At 41.8% G+C, this 17,689-nt stretch overlaps 1 protein-coding gene across 1 annotated transcript in view; it reads left to right on the forward strand.

The window, feature by feature from the left end:
- Window positions 1-11,827, forward strand: part of LOC118795525 (serine/threonine-protein kinase Nek7-like) — a 64,614-nt gene extending 52,787 nt beyond the window's left edge. The window contains exons 9-10 of the mRNA XM_036554074.1: window positions 9,486-9,599; window positions 10,829-11,827. Of these exons, the coding sequence (XP_036409967.1) occupies window positions 9,486-9,599; window positions 10,829-10,939 (225 nt within the window). The 3' untranslated portion in view covers window positions 10,940-11,827. The remainder of the gene's footprint in view (window positions 1-9,485; window positions 9,600-10,828) is intronic.
- Window positions 11,828-17,689: the final 5,862 nt, after the last annotated feature.

Consider the following 17,689-nt stretch of genomic DNA (forward strand, 5'->3'; position numbering starts at 1 on the left):
GTATTCATAGATGAGCATCCCAAAGCACCTCCTGTAAACCTAGTATTCACACCTTATCCTCTCTTGGTGATGCAAGCTGAGCTTACTGTACTGGACACAGGTTTTCATAAGAGCAAATAGAGAAATGCAAAATGCAGTTAAATTCATTCTCTTCTGGAAACCACTCACTAGTCACATATAAATGCCAAGAACAATTCAGAAAAACTATTCAAGCTTGGGTGGTTTGTGTAGGTGCAGTTTTTCTTGGTCAAAAATGTCATGAAAATCTATACGTTAAATGACACCTAAAAGGAAACTAAAAGAAAATAACAGAGGCCTCACGCTATTTTCAGCCACTGCACTGGTTGGTTCTTTTCAACATTTGCATTTTCATTGGCTGGTTTTCCCCCTACACCAGCAGGGCCATGTCATTTGTCATCTATGTGGCTGTATTCAGACATGAACGTGACCCAGCAGTAGCCATTATGCTGTACTAGTAAGGCATCCTTCTTAAAGCCAAAGCCAGAAAAATACAGTTTGTAATTCCATGTGTTAGGTTGTATTGCTTGTATATTTTGCCTGTTTTACGTAATTTATTCACATGTGCACATTTTCTAACTAGGCAGCATTTATACATCCCTTTGTGGTGGCAGTAAGGCCTAATGTATAACCAGGAATTGCACTGTACTCCTTGGCAGATCATGTCTCCCCTGTAGGGAGCTGTCTGATAGTTCAGCTTTCACTGGGTCATTTTGCTTCTTTGTAACAGCAGCAGTAACAAAACAAATAACATTTCTGACTGACAGTCTGAATTTGAGTTGCGTGCTTTTCAACTGAGATCATGTACATAAGCACAATGATCATCTGAAAGCTTAACTTGTGGACAGTGCCCTACTGGGAACAAATGAATTTGTCAAGAATCAACCCTGATGCAACAATAGGAGTTGCTGGCAAACAGTTTCCCTGCATAGGCTGCTCGAGCCACAAATTTTATCATTTCTGATTGCAGATAGCTAGCTATTAAATAACCAATATCATTTTTGTTTCAAGATTAGTTTTATATCTCTCCGGGTTTGTGAGGAAAGGGCCCAGGCACAGACAATACAGGCAGTACAAAACGTCTCTTTATTATTGACAGGTCCAAACAGTCACAAGCTAAATCAAAGTATGAGAACATTCTGCGTCAGTGCCCAAAAATTCAGTAGTAAACAACAAACAGTATCCAAAACGGCAGGCAAAAGTCCGAATCTTGATTACAGAGTTTGTTACCAGGAAGACAGACAGGCAGTCAGGACAGGCAAACGGCAGGCAGGAATCAGGGTCGCTATGGGAAAAAAGTAGTCAGGCAAACAGGTCAGCAAAAATCCAGGCCAGTAGGCAAAAGGGTAATCCAAGACAGGGAGAGTTGGCAACAAACAGGTACAGAACAGGCTTTCTAATAAAGGCGGGAATGAAACAGGTAAGGCACTGAGACAATCTGGCACTGAACAAAGAAAACAGCAGGGTATTTGCAGGTAGGCAGATGATGAGGGGATGAGACACAGGTGTGCAGAAACAAGCTTCAGGTGACGGGTGTGGCAGAGTCACTGGAGGCGGGGAGGTAGGCGGGACAAGGAAACACATGGACCTGTAAACAAAAACAAAACCACCTGCACGAAAAAACCAAAACAAGACACACCCACACAGACAGACAGGGAGAAACCGAGCAGCTCAGGCCAAAGTGCTGACACATATCGAGCAATTATTAGTTGCAACCAGAGGGCAAAGATGTAGAAAGCCCTGGCTAGCCAGGTCAGTGGTCTCAGAATGAAAGTTTATCCATTGGGCAATGTAGCTACACTATATGGACAAAAGTATTCAGATGCCTGACCATTACACCAACAGGGACTGTAATGACATTGTATTCAAATACATATACTTTAATATGGAGTTGGTCCCCCTTTGCAGCTATAACAGCTTCCACTCTTCTTGGAAGGGTTTCCACAAGATTTTGGAGTGTTTCTGTGGGAATTTGTGCCCATTCATTCTGTAGAGCATTTATGAGATCAGGCACTGATGTTGGACGAGAAGGCCTGGCTCGCAATCTCCGTTCCAGTTCATCCCAAAGGTACTCGATGGGGTTGAGGTCAGGGCTCTGTGCGGGCCAGTCAAGTTCTTCCACACCAAACTCATCAAACCATGTCTTTATAGTCCTTGCTTTGTGCACTGGGGCACAGTCATGTTGGAATAGAAAAGGGCCTTCCCCAAACTGTTGCCACGAAGTTGGAAGCATAGCATTGTCCAAAATGTCTTGGTATGCCGAAGCATTAAGATTGCCCATCACTGGAGATAAGGGGCCTAGCCCAAACCCTGAAAAACAGGTGTGGCCAAATACTTTTGTCCATATAGTGTAGCTAGCCGATGTTGAAGATTTGCTAACAAACACATTTTAGAAAAACAGTTGTACGTTGTTGGCTACCTAGATAGATGGATAGAACAGCTGACAGGACAGAAAATGTGTCTTTGATCTGGTTATGTATCAACAATATCAACAATTAGCTGCTTGCAAGATTTACATTTATTCATTTAGCAGACGCTTTTATCCAAAGCAACTTACATAGGTTACAGCTCTTTACAATGTTATCCATTTATACAGCTGGATATTTACTGAGGCAACTGTGGGTTAAGTACCTTGCCCAAGGGTACAGCAGCAGTGTCCCAGCAGGGATCGAACCGGCAACCTTTCAGTTACGAGTCCTGCTCCTTAACCACTATGCTACACGGCAGTAAACTCAGTTGACAGTAGCAAACAAGCTTTATGAACACAAGTGGCTAAAGAGCTTAGCAGTATTCTGTTTATTCTAGCTAGCTACTAGCTAGCTGTAATAATTATAGCCAATTAACTGACCCCTCAATACCTCAAGCAGGGTATAAAGAATAATAAGTAGTTGACATCAGATGGGTGAAATAATGTTAGAGAGAAGTGGCAACCAATTATTTATAATTGGCTAGCCAGAGTATTACCATTGTATTGACACTTAAGTGAAACTTAATAACTAGAATTATAAACTAAATGAAGACCGACAGCCTAGGACAGTGTTTCCCCAGTTGTGGTCCTGGTGGCCCCCTGTGTATGCTGGTTTTCATTCCAGCTGAAGTAGTTAATTAGGTTTGATTATGTTGTTAAACGAGTACTGATCACTATTTTACTAAACTTAGTAAAATACTAAGCATTATCTGTCAGTTCTCTGTTATAGATATTAGGTTGTTGTAAATATGGCTGTAACAGAAATATAAATATGTGAGATATTTCAATAAATCATTTCTGGTTGATTCCATTAAACAAATACAAACAAGTATTTACCCTAATTGATTTAGAGTAATCAGCTACTCAGTCAGGCCTACAACTAGAAATTCAACAACTAATAATACCTAATTGGGGCAGTTGTACCCAATATTTTTTCAAGGGCCAGATATGTCAAACAGTTGCCCTGTTTTCATATCTGTACAAACACATCTATATTAATATCTTCTAGTTATTAATAGAGTACAATTACAGGTTTTCCTCCCCTGCTTAACAAAACACACAACTGTGCAAATAACAATAAAAATTTAAAGAGAACAAAAATAACAGCAGGCCTACCCTGTTTGAAAATATACAGCTGCACAATATATCAACATGTAAATGAAAAAATACATAAAGTAAATAGCCTATATTAAATAAAATAGGTTTATGTTGGTAGCACTTTCTGATAAGCTATTTCAGACTATCGATATAAGCTACCTGTAGGTTTATGTTGGTAGCATTTTCTGATAAGCTATTTCAGACTATCGGACTATTCTATAGTTATATCCTGGTAGTCTTTTATGATAAGGTTTAGAATATCAAAATATGCTACTTAAAAGTTTTACAGTGGTATTGATTAGAGTGTGTTGATGGACAAACTAGACTACAAATTTACATGTCAGCATGTAAACTAGATTGTTGAAATACATCCAATTTATCCATCACATAAATTGTAAGTAGGCTATGCCTGTTATTAAAATTTACCTGACAGCACTTTCGAAATTGCTGTCGGATGAATTAATGAAAACAATACTGTAATTAGCTTAGAACCATTTTCTGATTAGTTAAAAAGAGAATTACCGACCTTTTTGTCTTCTAAGGTAGCACAACCTACTTGCTGTAGTACTTCCCGATAGGGTAGCAAAGATCGATAAATATGGCTATCAGTCTACGCTAAGGTAGGGCATTCCAATAAGGTAAGAAAAATCGACAGAACACCGGGTTTGCATGCAGAGGCAGAGCGAGAGCGGAGGCGGGGTTGCGCGGAGAGTGTGAGAGAGGAGCGATGCAAACACTGGCACGGCTTTACGGAAGAAATGGGTTTTGTAATGCAACATCAAACTATATTGATATAAACAGTATTGTCTCATCCTATATCTCATTTGAAAATATAATAAAATGTGATATAAATTTAGGAAGTAATAGATTGGTAAAAGAAACAGCCAAATCAGTACTATGACAGAATTGTACAGAATTATACAGAAATGGTTTTGAAAATATGGTATTACCTTTGGATTTGTTTTGAATTGGTACATTTTAATATTACTACTTTATAGCTCAACACGGTATAGACATTTTATTTCAAGTCATATACACAAAAATTTAAATTTTTATAAACTGCATTTAAATGGTTTTTTTTAAAAGAAATATTTCCTATTTGATCAATCACAAAAGATGTATTCATGAACTATTTTCAGACTGTATTAATGTGCCTTTTGTTACGGTGATAGCCATGAGCACAAATTGAACTCTATGGCTCAGGTCCAATACCATTTGTCTCATCAGCCAACAATAACCAGGGAGCCCATAGCAGGGGAACAAATTGGCTTTGTTGCAGCAGGGATAGAGGTGGGTGTGTTGGCAGAGGTTGCCTGTCTCACTGATGTCAGGCACCTACAGGTTGCTCAGATGACATCAGGGGAGTAGCTCCTGTACTCCAGTGAGCACCCACTCCTCTGTCAAGGGCTGTGTGGCTTGCAGTGTGAAACGTAGACGTTGGTCACATTTGAGTGTATCAAAGAATTGCAGAGCTTGTCACTATGAGGCTTTTGATTAGAGCTCGAATTTGTTAATCTCTGGAGGGGGAAAGTTTGTTTTTTTTTTTTTCTTTTTTTTTTTTTTATTAAAAAACCCAGGTTAACCCTTCCTCCCCCCCCTACCAGCCCAGTTCCCATCGGGTTGGCCACACCAAGCCCCTCAGCCAGCAGATTCACGAGTGCTCGGTATATGTCCAACTCCACACTTGGGTTTGGTTTTGCCCACAGAGCCTCCCATTTAAGATGGAACAGTTAAGTGCAGCCTTCTCTGACATGCGTTTCCACTCCTGAGGGCTCCGTCAATCTGCTCATCCAAGTATGAGACTGGAATGCAGCTTAAAACCTACAGCGCAAGCCAAGGAAGGCATTTGCTGCTGTTTAATATCAATGCCCTGTTCAGTGCTCAGTACCTTATGGCTGTGTGCTCTCACTGCTACAGTGTGTCGCAGCCCAGGAATGGCTGGATATTGTGTTCAGAAGACCATAGTGACACACACACACACAAAACTTTGTAATGACGGCTGTCAAGATTGCGCATTATTTGACCACAACCAGTTAAAAGGTTTGAGGAAGCTTGCGAGGAATGATTCACCGATGTGATCGCAGTAACAAATAGAATTGATACGATACCTCTTAGCTGATTTGCAAATTCCAGTGTTGCTACAGGTTACACAAGCAATTTAATTGAGTGTAATGAAAAACACTGCTAATTTAATTGTGTGTGATAATTGTGTGTTTGTTTACCTCACATGAACAAAGGTAGTTTGTTTGCTTCAGTCCTTCATTTTCATGTAAGTTCATGTAGGTTGATGATGATGGTGCGCCTATGTTCACTTAGAATCAGTTGTAACTATTAATGTCATTTTGCACATTTCACCACAGCTCTATGCCTAATTGGGTCCATTACAGTGTACAGAATCACAGTTGCTCATATCATGAGATCTTTCTCAGTTGACTGTTATTGTAACACGTGTCATAGCTAATGTGTGGATGTATAAATTGAATCCCTAAAGCAAGGATTACAATTTATAATCATTACAATCAGGACCACTTCCAGCAGCAGCTGTGGTTTCATTTTGAAAATGTTAAATACTAGACTGTGGTGTTTCCATATGTAGTATTTTACTTTTCAAGTTTCATGTAACTAGGCTTTCATCTCTCTGTCAGTTTGGCAGTTTATTTTTGTTTCTTTAAAATTGACAGCCTTGCAGTGTACCATTTCAGAAAGAATTTATGTTAACAAACAATAAACAGTATCTAAGCAGTACCATTCTAGCACTAAAGCAGCTATGCACCAAGCCAAACAAGCTGCAGTGTGTCAGCACAAAGTTCCATTGTTTATGGAATTTGCAAAGCTACTCACCATTCCCAAACATCACCACCCCCAAATCTCGATCTCTCTTTTCACAGTTCTAGCTGCATTTCTGTTGCCATTTCCTCCCAGGAGCACGCAAGTGTGAAGCACACAATAAATTCAGGTCCTTTGCTTGTTATTTTCCATGTGCCTGCACTCCTCCCACATAGCGCGTCCTCAAATGGAGGCTCCTTAAAGCACAGCCAGCGCATTAGTAATTGCAGGGACCATTCTGAGTGTCTGGGATCTCGTCCTTGATTAAAGTGTCATTAAAGCAGGACGCAGGAGAGGTGCCAGATAAAGCAATAACCCCAACTTTTTCAACACTGTCTGTGTTTCAGGGCCCTCATTTTGCTAGATTGAAGTGGATCGCAGACAAGGAAACCTTTTAATTGTCATGTGAATGGAGAAGGGGACAGATCAAACATGAAGGGAAGAACCCCCACACCCCCACTCCTCCTACGTGTGGGCAGAGGGGGTTTGGCACCCTGACTCTGTGGTTTTGGTGTGGCAGTCGGGTGCTGCTGCCACCGACCCCCCGCGGACTGACAGCAAGCGCGAAGTGCGCGGACTGCCCAGGAATACTAACGAGCAGGAGCCCGGCCCCCACCCCAGCCCCTCCAGAGGAGGTCAGGGTGCGAGTCAGTCATCTCGCCACCCCTCCCATCCTGGTGCGGAGAATCAAATTAGCTTGAAAAATTCGGCTGCAGGGAGCAGGGGGAGAGCAGCTGTCAGGGCCAGGAGAACTAAGCGCTAACGAACCAGATGAATAGGACAAAAAAAATCCCCACCAAACTAAAAATGGGACAGTTGACATTCTTTATCTGTCAAAAGATGAGACACAGGAAAATATGTTACTCCTTGTTTTAACTGTTGGATACACACAATGATTTCTCTCCTCAGATAAATGGCTAAAAACCCCACCCCTGTTCTTGAGTGGGCATGCACACACGCGCACACACACACACACACAAACACCCTACATATATTTACATTTCAAAGCTCTTTATGCATAGTTAAATACGTACTGTAATTATTAATTGTAAGTGCCCGGGCATGTTTAATTTGGCTGGATTTTATGCTGAGCAAGATGAGTTTTTCTGTTGAAAACTCCTGATCATTACTGTCTTGAATGTTTTTCTTTTCTGTCTGATGAGTAACCATCTTCAACAGCACCAAGAGAAGTGACTTTAATTCATTCTCATGCACAATTACTGTCACACAGTGGCAGCCAAGTAATATATTGCGGAATATGGAAAATGTCTGGGATTTTGTCAAAAGAAAAGAAGGGAAAAGATACAGATTTTTTTGCATTTGTTGAGCAAGCTCAGATCAAGATCCATTTTTTCTTTCCTTTGGCATGGCAATTGATTCTGGAATCTCATACACAGTTTGATTGCTTTCAAATAAGACTTCTCAGAAACAATAAAGGCACATTGTGTATTCAGTCTGTGTTTCAGCACTAAACATCTCCTGCTGCAGAGCCAAACAAACTGGCCTTACACTGTGAACTCTGAGCAGCAATCCAGGTGGGAACACTCAGGGAATATGTGCTTTTTAATACATGCTTCTGTGAGAATGTGATCGGCAATGTTTTGTGAGCCAAGGTGATTTTGTTTTTAAAGCAAGTTGTTCTCCTTGCAGCCTCAGCTGAGGGAGGGGTCTTGGGGTGGGTAGGTGAGCCGACACCTGAAAGCTGAAAAATCATTTAGAGGAAAGAGAAAAGGAAGTGCAGTGAATTTGAGGCACGGGGGAGGGAGAGGAGGAGAAGAATGAGGTGTGTGTGGGGGGGGGGGGGGTGTTGATGTTGGTGCAGCACGGTGCTACGCTGTAGCGCTCAAGAGTGCACATGCAGCTGACAGATGACACATTTGCAGGTTATCCCAAGGTAGATAAGGCCCCCACCAGAATCAGCAGTATTAGCTCACACATGCTGATGTACCAGAGAGGTGATAGACTCTGAGCAGGGCGCTGGGGACAGCGAATAGTGCAACCTTCTCTCTCTCTCTTTCAGACCTGACTGATATGCAGGCCACATATGCCGTCTGCCTTTGTATATGCCTGGTACAGTGCTGAATTGTGTGGAACTGGTTCATGATGCTCACATACTTGCTGACATACCTTCTCCCTGAAGTGCTGCATTTTGTGTGAAAGCCCTGAATACATGTTGCTATAGAGCTCTCTATGTGCCGTTCCTGTGGTGATTAGTCAGATCCCAAACAGTGGGGTGCAAATCAAAATCCCATTGGTTTCGTTATACCTTCAAACTGAAATATTTAACCAAACAGGACCAATAACTTATCTGTCTCACAAAACTTATCTTATATGTAAAAATTATTGTTACATTAAAATTCTCATAAGTATTTGTGTAAAATTTAATTGGGAAAAATCATGTTGAGGAGTAACCATTTTGTCTCATCTCAAGTTTTACGTTTTCGTTAATTGCTGGTGTTGAAAAAACAACACTCCCTGATACACACCTCACAGGCATCTTAGTGTAATGGAAAACAGTAGGAGGACAGACTAGGCAGAAGGTTTCTGTGTTTCTGTGCTGGCTGCTTACGTTCCAGATCAGGTAGAAGATGCATATGATGCCATATTCATTGAAAGATGTCCAAACTCAGTCAAAGGAGTGCAGTGTTAAGAGACTTAGCCTTAAGGTGTTATTTTTTAAACAAGGTTTTGCTTTTGTTTTGAGAATTTTAGAATTAGGAACAATATTGACAGGGTCAAACTGTAACAGACACTTGGTGATAGGGAGCAGGTCTGATAACCAGGAAGGTTTCCAGTTTGATTTCCAGACATGGCACTGCTGCTGTACCCTTAGGAACGGTACCTAACCTGCCTAAGCAAATATTATTCAGCATGACTTTGTCAGTGGGTGCTTTAAACACGTTTTGACATACAGTAGCTCTGCTTTGAAGGCCATTTTTACATCATGGGCATGCCTGTGCTAACCGTCCTCAACACTGACCGCTCTCTGTCTTTCTCTCTTTTGTGTGTGTGGATGTGTGTGTGTGTGTGTGTGTTCATGTGCATGTGTGCGTCTGCATGTGTGTTTTCTCCTCAGATGGCGGCCCTCCAGAGCCCCTTCTATGGGGACAAGATGAACCTGTACTCCCTGTGCAAGAAGATTGAACAGTGCGACTACCCTCCCCTCCCCTCTGACCACTACTCCGAAGAGGTACGCCCACTCCCTGTTTGCATCGGCCACATCCACTGCTAGGGCCAGAAGCATGATGGTATCTTTTTGGCTCAAGGGGATAGTCTCTGAGAAACCATCATTCTGTTACTTTGGTCCTTTAATTTGATCTTGACATGATACTGCTTTTTGTGGGGAAGGAACATCCAGGGTTTGAAAATAAACATTCAAAGGAGATTTTTGGAAGTGGCAGGCACAATCTGAAAAGGGTGGGTCAATATGTGCTTGGGACTTCCAGCCAAATATCACTCCAGGATTGTGTTTTCGCATTGCACCACGCAAGGAGCCCCACAAAAGTCTCACTGTCTCACTGCACCATTAGGTCACTGCGCACTCTCTCCAGCGCAGAGCAGAGAGATGTCCGAATGTCCGGTGCTCTTCCCACAGTCCTGCAGCAGCACCCCCAGCCCATCCGCGGAGCGCATGAGTGTCCTGTGTGTCTGCGTCCCCATCTCATTTCCACGCTGGCTGCATTAGCATTTCGCATGCCAGGCTGACAGGGAGGCATGGCACGCAGCAGCAGCTGGCAGTTGCCATGGTGACCCGACAAAGGATAATTACTGATGAACCACCCTCCCATACCAGGTTTGAAGTCAGTCCTCCTGCAGGGCCAACCCAGCTGCCTATCCCCCTAACTCCCACCCCCACTGTTTTTAGGTATGAATTAGGGAGGGGTGCGAAGGTGCGCTGAGACAGGGAGGGAGGAGAAGGAGGTGGGGAGCAGGGTCTGTAATCCATGGGGTCAGTCACCACGATTTTACCAGGACTTGACAGGAATTGCCAGGTTACTCACAGCGTACACAGTATCCAGTACATGCCTCGATGTGTCACCGAGCGACGTCATCCAACTTCTTGTTCTCCACAGGGCTGTGTGTCAGTGCTTCTCACCGGTGTCACAAACTTTGTTTTTGCTTCAACCGTGGGCACAAGCATGATTGCAAGGCACAAAACCCAGGAGTGTACATCTCTCTTTCTCTACCTCTCTCACACGGTTTACCCTCTCTCTCCCTCCCTCTCTCTCTCTCTATCCATCTCTCACTCTCTTTCTCTGTCACGCTCCTTTTTCACAGGGGTTTTGCGCTTCTTCTCTCTCTCGCTACCTCTCTTTGTCTCTCTCTCTCCTCCTGTCTCATATGGGTTTCGCACTCCTTCTCCCTCTCTCCCTCTCTCTCTCTCTCTCATGTGATTTCCTCTCTCTCTCTCCCTTCCAGCTGAGGAAGCTGGTGGACATGTGCATCAGCCCTGACCCAGAGCGGAGGCCAGACATCACTTACGTGTACGATGTTGCCAAGCACATGCAGGCAGTCACACTTGGCAGCTAGGTCCAAGCCCTGCCCCCACCCGTTTCATCCCCCCACCACCACCTCTACATGACGCCCTCTTTTCAAGAAAGATGAAGATTCTCCCAAGTTGTCCACTCAACGCAATGAAGCTCTTTGGTTGCACCAGTGCCAGTTCCCTAAACGAGGTTCAAGAATGTTCAGCTGATCTCCCTTCCCTCTTCTGACAGGAGGAAACAGACCTGGGTGTACAAAACGCAGAGAATTACCATAGCCCTGCAGGAACACCCAGCCAAAAAACTGTACTCCGAGTGCGTATCTGTATATCGAGATTTTTAACCAATATTTGTTGACATTTATTTTGTTTCATGGTCGGCACAAGTGATTCTCTACATTTTTGTGAATACCTATATGAATACCATACTTACAGATCAATGCAGAACTGACAAATCTGTACACCTGCATTACATGAAAATGGACAGATTAAGCCTTCAGACCATCCAGAAATACTTGATTTTATTTCAGGAGGTAATAGCCAGAGTATGAATGTTGTTTAAAAGTATAGTGTGCATCTTAAGTGAAATGCAGAGTTTATGTATAATCTTGTACCTCACACAGGTATGTTTGCAGTGCAAATTTGCACAAAATATTTGACAACAACCCACACAGAAGGGAAATGAAGTTAATGAGATTTGGGAAAACATACTTGCATTAACAAATCCCTGCCAATTTTGCTGCAAATTTCCAAAGAGATCACATTGTATTGAGAAAATCCAATTCAGCCTTAACTCACCAGTCACAGAGTATAAATACACACATTTATAAAGACATACCACACAAGTTGTCTGTTTTGCCATATCTCTTTGCTAAATTTGTATGGTGAAGCATTTGTTTAAATCAGTTTCTAAAAGATAGTAATTTTATTTCTACTCTGACCCCTTTTATGTTTAAATGCAAGCTTTAAAGAACTTTTCAGTTGCCAGAATTTGAAATGTATACAAATCATTCAATAAGCAACTACAAAATTTTGTCATCTAATGTTGATGTTTATATGTGAATGATTAAGGTAAAATGTTAAGTAACTCAAATGCAAAATGTATGTAACGGTGCGTGCAATGTATGTAGTGTTCAACCTTGCAGTTAGTTCACTTCTGTTTACACTTTTGTGTGAGTATAAGTAAAGTTATTTGTATCATACCTTATTTGGTTGGATATTATGTATGTATATTTTACCCATCAAGACATGAGTCTTTTGTAGAGAAAGAGATAGAATTGTTTCATATTGTTCATTTCACTTGGAATAAAACGTTTTGTATCGTCTTGGCTTTAAGTTAGATTTACAAAGTGGAGACACATTTGCTAGAACTAGAACTGTAGCTCCATATAGCACTTAATTTACATATTTGCCATACATGTGGTTTTGCACTTTTAACTGCTTTTTTTTTTAGACATAGTGTCCCAAATCACACACCAGCATGCTATGGAGTAGTCTTAGCAAGTATGCGTGGTTGTGAAGTATTTTCATACATGATAATATAGATTGTGTAGTACCTTTAAAGTACCTTGATGTCTTGGTACAATCACTGAAAAACAGGATACATTGAATTCACAGTGTCCAGGAGGTGTTTCATGTTTCCTATCCCAGAATTCATGGCAAAATTAAAGGGGGCAGGCTTATGGTGAAGTTGAAAAAAATGGCAGATAATGTGAATGGCACCATGGAGTCTATATATAAGCATCTTAGGTAGTTAGCAAATAACCATTATTATATATCAAATATCACCTGTGTTTCCAGTTATTGTTCTTATAAGAATATATTCTTATTATAGACCAATTCATATATTTTCATGTAACTTCTTAGCTGTTGTATTTACTACAGGCTTAAAATATTGTAGCTAGCTAGCTAGCCTGGCTGATGTAGCTAAGGTCAATTTATCAGCATATAATAATGAAGCAGAAGTGTTAACAGTTGATGCATACTGTATGCCTGTGTGTATATTCGTATGTACTAAAATATTTAGTGGAGAGCATGTGCAGTACATTAGTATGCAGGGTGTGATTTGGGACACAATTGTAATTTATAACGAATCCCAGATCCCTGGCTTTTCTTCAAATTGAGCAGAAAACATGATACATACAAATGTGAAGTGAGTTTCTTGACCCTTAAAATTTTGTCTTCTCTGTCACTGGATGCATGCCGGAATGTCATCTCCTTGGCATACACTTGACTTGTTTTGATAATGAATACAAAAAATGTACTATTAAGAACAGTCAGAAACATTTACATCTGTTTATACTGCTCAAGGGAAGAAACCAAACAGTTTTTCCTCTCTTTTTCATTTTTTTTCCTAAATTAGCATGTAACTAGAAAAACAGACCCTGATGTTACTGTGGAACCTTAGTCTTGCTGTCACCCTGGATGTTGTCATCAGTTTGTTAGAATAGTTTTAGTAACATTCAGATTAGTATAATTTCAGTTGGAGCTGTTAAGGTCAATGGTGTTAGATACAATCTTCTGTCATGTTGTCAATGGAAAAGGTGTGCCTTTATGAAAATGGTAAAAAAAAAAAAAAAAGAAAGAATGAAAAAAAGCCAGTAATCACCCAACTGTTTATGACCATATCAGTCTGTATAAATATGTGCTTATCTGTTGATCTGGGGATGTCTAAAATGGAAATTAATCAACACCATGTCTTAATATGATCCACTGGGTCTCTGTAGCGTACCAAAGAAAAAATGTGAGAGCCACTGGTTAAAGTCTACATATGGTGCATTCCTTGCTGTGTTTGTGCCAAGTACCATCATATTTATTATAACAAGACAATGGACAAAAACTGTAAAACTGAAAGTGTATTGATTTTTTCTGTTGAAGTAATCAACACGTTTTCCTTTTTGTTGTTACTGTTTGTATCGTAACAGAAATGATTCCTGGTGACTCGTGGACTTAAAAGTTAGCCCAGCTTTTGTCTGGCTTAAACTCACGCACTTATGTTTGAACAGCCAAAAAAAGTGTTGGGAAACTTGAACACATAATCATCCCAGAGGCCCTGCCATCAGAGGAATATACTGATCTTGTTTACATGTGTAAGTGTTCTTTGAATAACTGCAGCCTTGTAATGACAGCTGGTAGCTCCATCACACTCCATGGTCATGTGTCAGCTTTGGGTCTTGACAAGGTTATTAGAAAGAAGGCTATTTATTTTTATTGTTGCTATTTTTAAGAGTTGTATGTCAAAAAGATTTGGCTCATTTCCAAGCAAAGTTTGTCATGTACAATCAGCCAACAGAATACAATAAATCTGTAAATTACCTTTACATGGTGGGGGTTGTTTTTTCCCCTTTTGCAGCCCTTTTTATGGAATTGCCCACTACACATCAGTTTTAGCTCTCTGAGAGTCTCTGGTGTACTCTGATACATAAATGCAGCCAGTGGCTGTTTTTCCATACTACAAGTCAGTGCACCACAATGATTGGAGGACAGACACGACTCCACTGATGTCATAGCTGAGAGCAGTGGCACAAGGTAATCATGCCATCATACCCACCCCTACCCCTGAATTGAACATGGGCTGTAGGATGTTGTTGGTCATTTTAATTTGTATGTTGGGAGCTTTACCTGCATTTCAGGGCCCTGCCTGAAAACATGGTATTGTGTGAAGGAACGCTAATCAACTGTCATCATTCCTTACAGAGGGACAGTGGATAATGGGCACACAAGTCCCCCTAGTGGTAATACCTCTGTATTGCCTGCTCTTTGCTTCACAGGGATGTGCTGTCTAATGTCTTCACCTGAGAGCTTATAGTGCCTAGAATTATGGTAGGTTTATAGAAACTTTACATTTCCTTCAAAGCATTTTAGAAGCCCTGCAGTGGTCCAACAATTTCTCCACTATTGGCTTATTTCCATTACTTAATGGGTGGATAGAATAGCTCATTGTTTCTCATCCCTCTACTGGAGGACCCCCTGCCCTGCATGTTTTAGATCTCTCCCTGCTCCAACACAGCTGATTCAAATGATCAACTTGTTATGAACTCCTGAAGCCGCTTAATAACAAACAAAAATTTGAATCAGCTGTGTTGGAGCAGGGAGAGATCTAAAACATGCAGGGCAGGGGGTCCTCCAGGAGAGGGTTGACAAACACTGGAATAGCTTATTCCACTATGTTATAAACAATATTATTAACATTGCAATCCCTACATCCATATCTAACTGTTCTTATGCAGGGATAAAAAATGATAGGCTTTCATCAGTTGTAGGGGAAAAATATACTGAGAGATTACCATTTTTGAACCAGCAGTCCTCTCCCAGGAAAGTAAACTGAATACATGGTTAACACTGCTCAAACTGTTCAATATACATCAAACATATATGCTCATTTTGTCAAATATGGATTGTGTTGTATTTCTGTCATTATTTACTATTTGAGCATTTATTCTTGCTGAAGTAATTTCTGGATTCTTCTGTTTAACAGTTAACCGACAAATTCAAATCTGCCAGACAAACAAGCCTGTCGCTCGGTTTCATAGTCTTGGCTACTGTGAACATAAAAGCTACCAGCTTCTGCAGTCTGTCCCCATTATCTAGATCACTTCCTCTCAATCGCTAAGACGGCAAGTTCTCCTGACGTGAACCAGAGCAAAAGAAACAAGGCAGCTGCTTCCATGCCAGGGGAGCAGTAGCAGTCTATGTTTTCACATTAAACCATTTCAGTAAAGGCCCCATAGTAGACAAGCATCGCCGGATACTCTCCGGAACTACTCCATGTTCTCTCTACGAAACGACTGGAGGCATGTTAAATTTCAAAAGAAACGCGATCCAGGCCCCCGCAGCTACCAGCTGTTTTCACTCGGCACCCCGTTTTTACGAACGCCACTTTGCATCCTGTTGACCAGTCTGAAACGGCAATGAAAAAAAGACAAGATAGTTTTTCGCTACTGTAGAGGTTTCCTGCTTGACTTAGGGGAGAGCAGCGTAAATGGCTCTCTGTTCAGTAGACTGGAGACCTGAGGACACAGTGGATGTAAGCGAATCTCTACTCCCTCGTTGTAGGAGAGGTTTCATACACCATGTTGACACAGACAATGCTGAATAACTCCTCTGACCAATCGTTTACCCATTTGGGACTGTTACATTGATGACGCCATCGTGTCCAATATTAGCTTATGCTCCCATACAGGCACACTACCTGAGAAGAGACCACTTTCAGTCCTGTAAGGCGGAATATAGCCTGTCTGTTCACACTGTTGCTGTATCACATGCTATTTAAGAGTTCATCCTTCTGTCACATTTAAAGTGCTTGGTAAATTACTAAGCACTACTGGTGGGGAAAAAGTTTTATATTTTCCTGATTTTAGTATTAGCAGCCTGCCTGGTCATTCTGAAACAATTTCTTTTTTTGGAATGAGAAGGGGTTGCCAGTCTCATAGAGTGGGACCTGTCAGTGCAGTGCAAAAGCAGTTTTTTTAGAATTTACACTTACATTACATTCATTCATTTGGCAGACACTTTTATCCAAAGCGACTTACAAGTGAGGTACAATATAACACAAGTGAAAAACTATACACAATATTAGAAGTACTGCATGACAAGTTCCAAAGGTTGGCCAGGCAAGATACCAACCAGGAGGTGAAGTTAGCGAGTGCATTAAGGCATTGCGTTAAAACTTAATTAAAACGATTACAACCAAACCATTACACCAAATCAGTCCATTAAATTATTACAGCCAAACCATTACACCACATCAATACATTAGACTGTTACAGCCAAACCATTACATTTTTTTTATATAGTTTAATAGGAGATAGGGGGAGGTATTTCAGGTGCTCAGGTGAGAGCGGAAGACTGTGTCTTCAGATGTCTCTTGAAGACAGAGAGGGACTCAGTAGAACGGATGAGGTGGGGAAGTTCATTACACCAGCGGGGGACAATGGCGGAGAAAGTCCTGGATAGTGATTTAACGCCACGATGCAACGGGACCACCAGGCGCCGTTCGGTGGCAGAGCGTAGCAGTCGGGAGGGAACATAGGGTTGCAGCAGTCAGTTCAGGTACTCAGGTGCAGTTTTGTTGGTCACCCTGTACGCAAGCATCAAGGCCTTGAACATAATGCGGGCAGCTACAGGGAGCCAGTGGAGTGAAAACCAGATGTGCAGCTGCGTTCTTTATCAACTACAGAGGTTTGATAGTGCATGCAGGTAGACTGGCCAAAAGAGCATTGCAGTAGTCCAGTCTTGAGATGACCAGTGCCTGAACAAGGAGCTGCGTAGCATGCTCAGATAGGTAGGGCCTGATCTTCCTGATATTGTACAACACAAATCGGCATGATCTGGCAGTTGTAGTGTAATGTAGTGTAAAGTTGTAATGTGGCCAGTAAATTTCAGCTGGTCATCAATCACTACCCCCAGGTTCCTTGCAGACCTGGATGCAGTCAGTGTTGTTTAGCCAAGCTGAACGGTGATGTCGTGCTGGATCATCGGGTTGGCTGGGATCACTAGGAGCTCAGTCTTGGATAAACTGAGTTGAAGGTGGCACTCCCTCATCCAGGCTGAGATATCTGAAGGACAGACAGAGATCTGCGCTGAGACAGTGAAGTCATCAGGTTGGAACGAGAGGTAGAGCTGGGTGTCATCGGCATAGCAGTGGTAAGAGAAGCCATTCGCCTGGATAATCAGACCCAGAGCAGCTGTATACAGAGAGAAGAGGAGGGGGCCAAGCACCCTGAGTTACCCCTGTGGTTAGCTGGTGGGGCTTGGACTCCCCTCCCCTCCAGGATATCTGAAATGATCTGTCTGTG

Source organism: Megalops cyprinoides, chromosome 20, assembly GCF_013368585.1.
Source record: "Megalops cyprinoides isolate fMegCyp1 chromosome 20, fMegCyp1.pri, whole genome shotgun sequence".
Lineage (NCBI taxonomy): Eukaryota > Metazoa > Chordata > Actinopteri > Elopiformes > Megalopidae > Megalops > Megalops cyprinoides.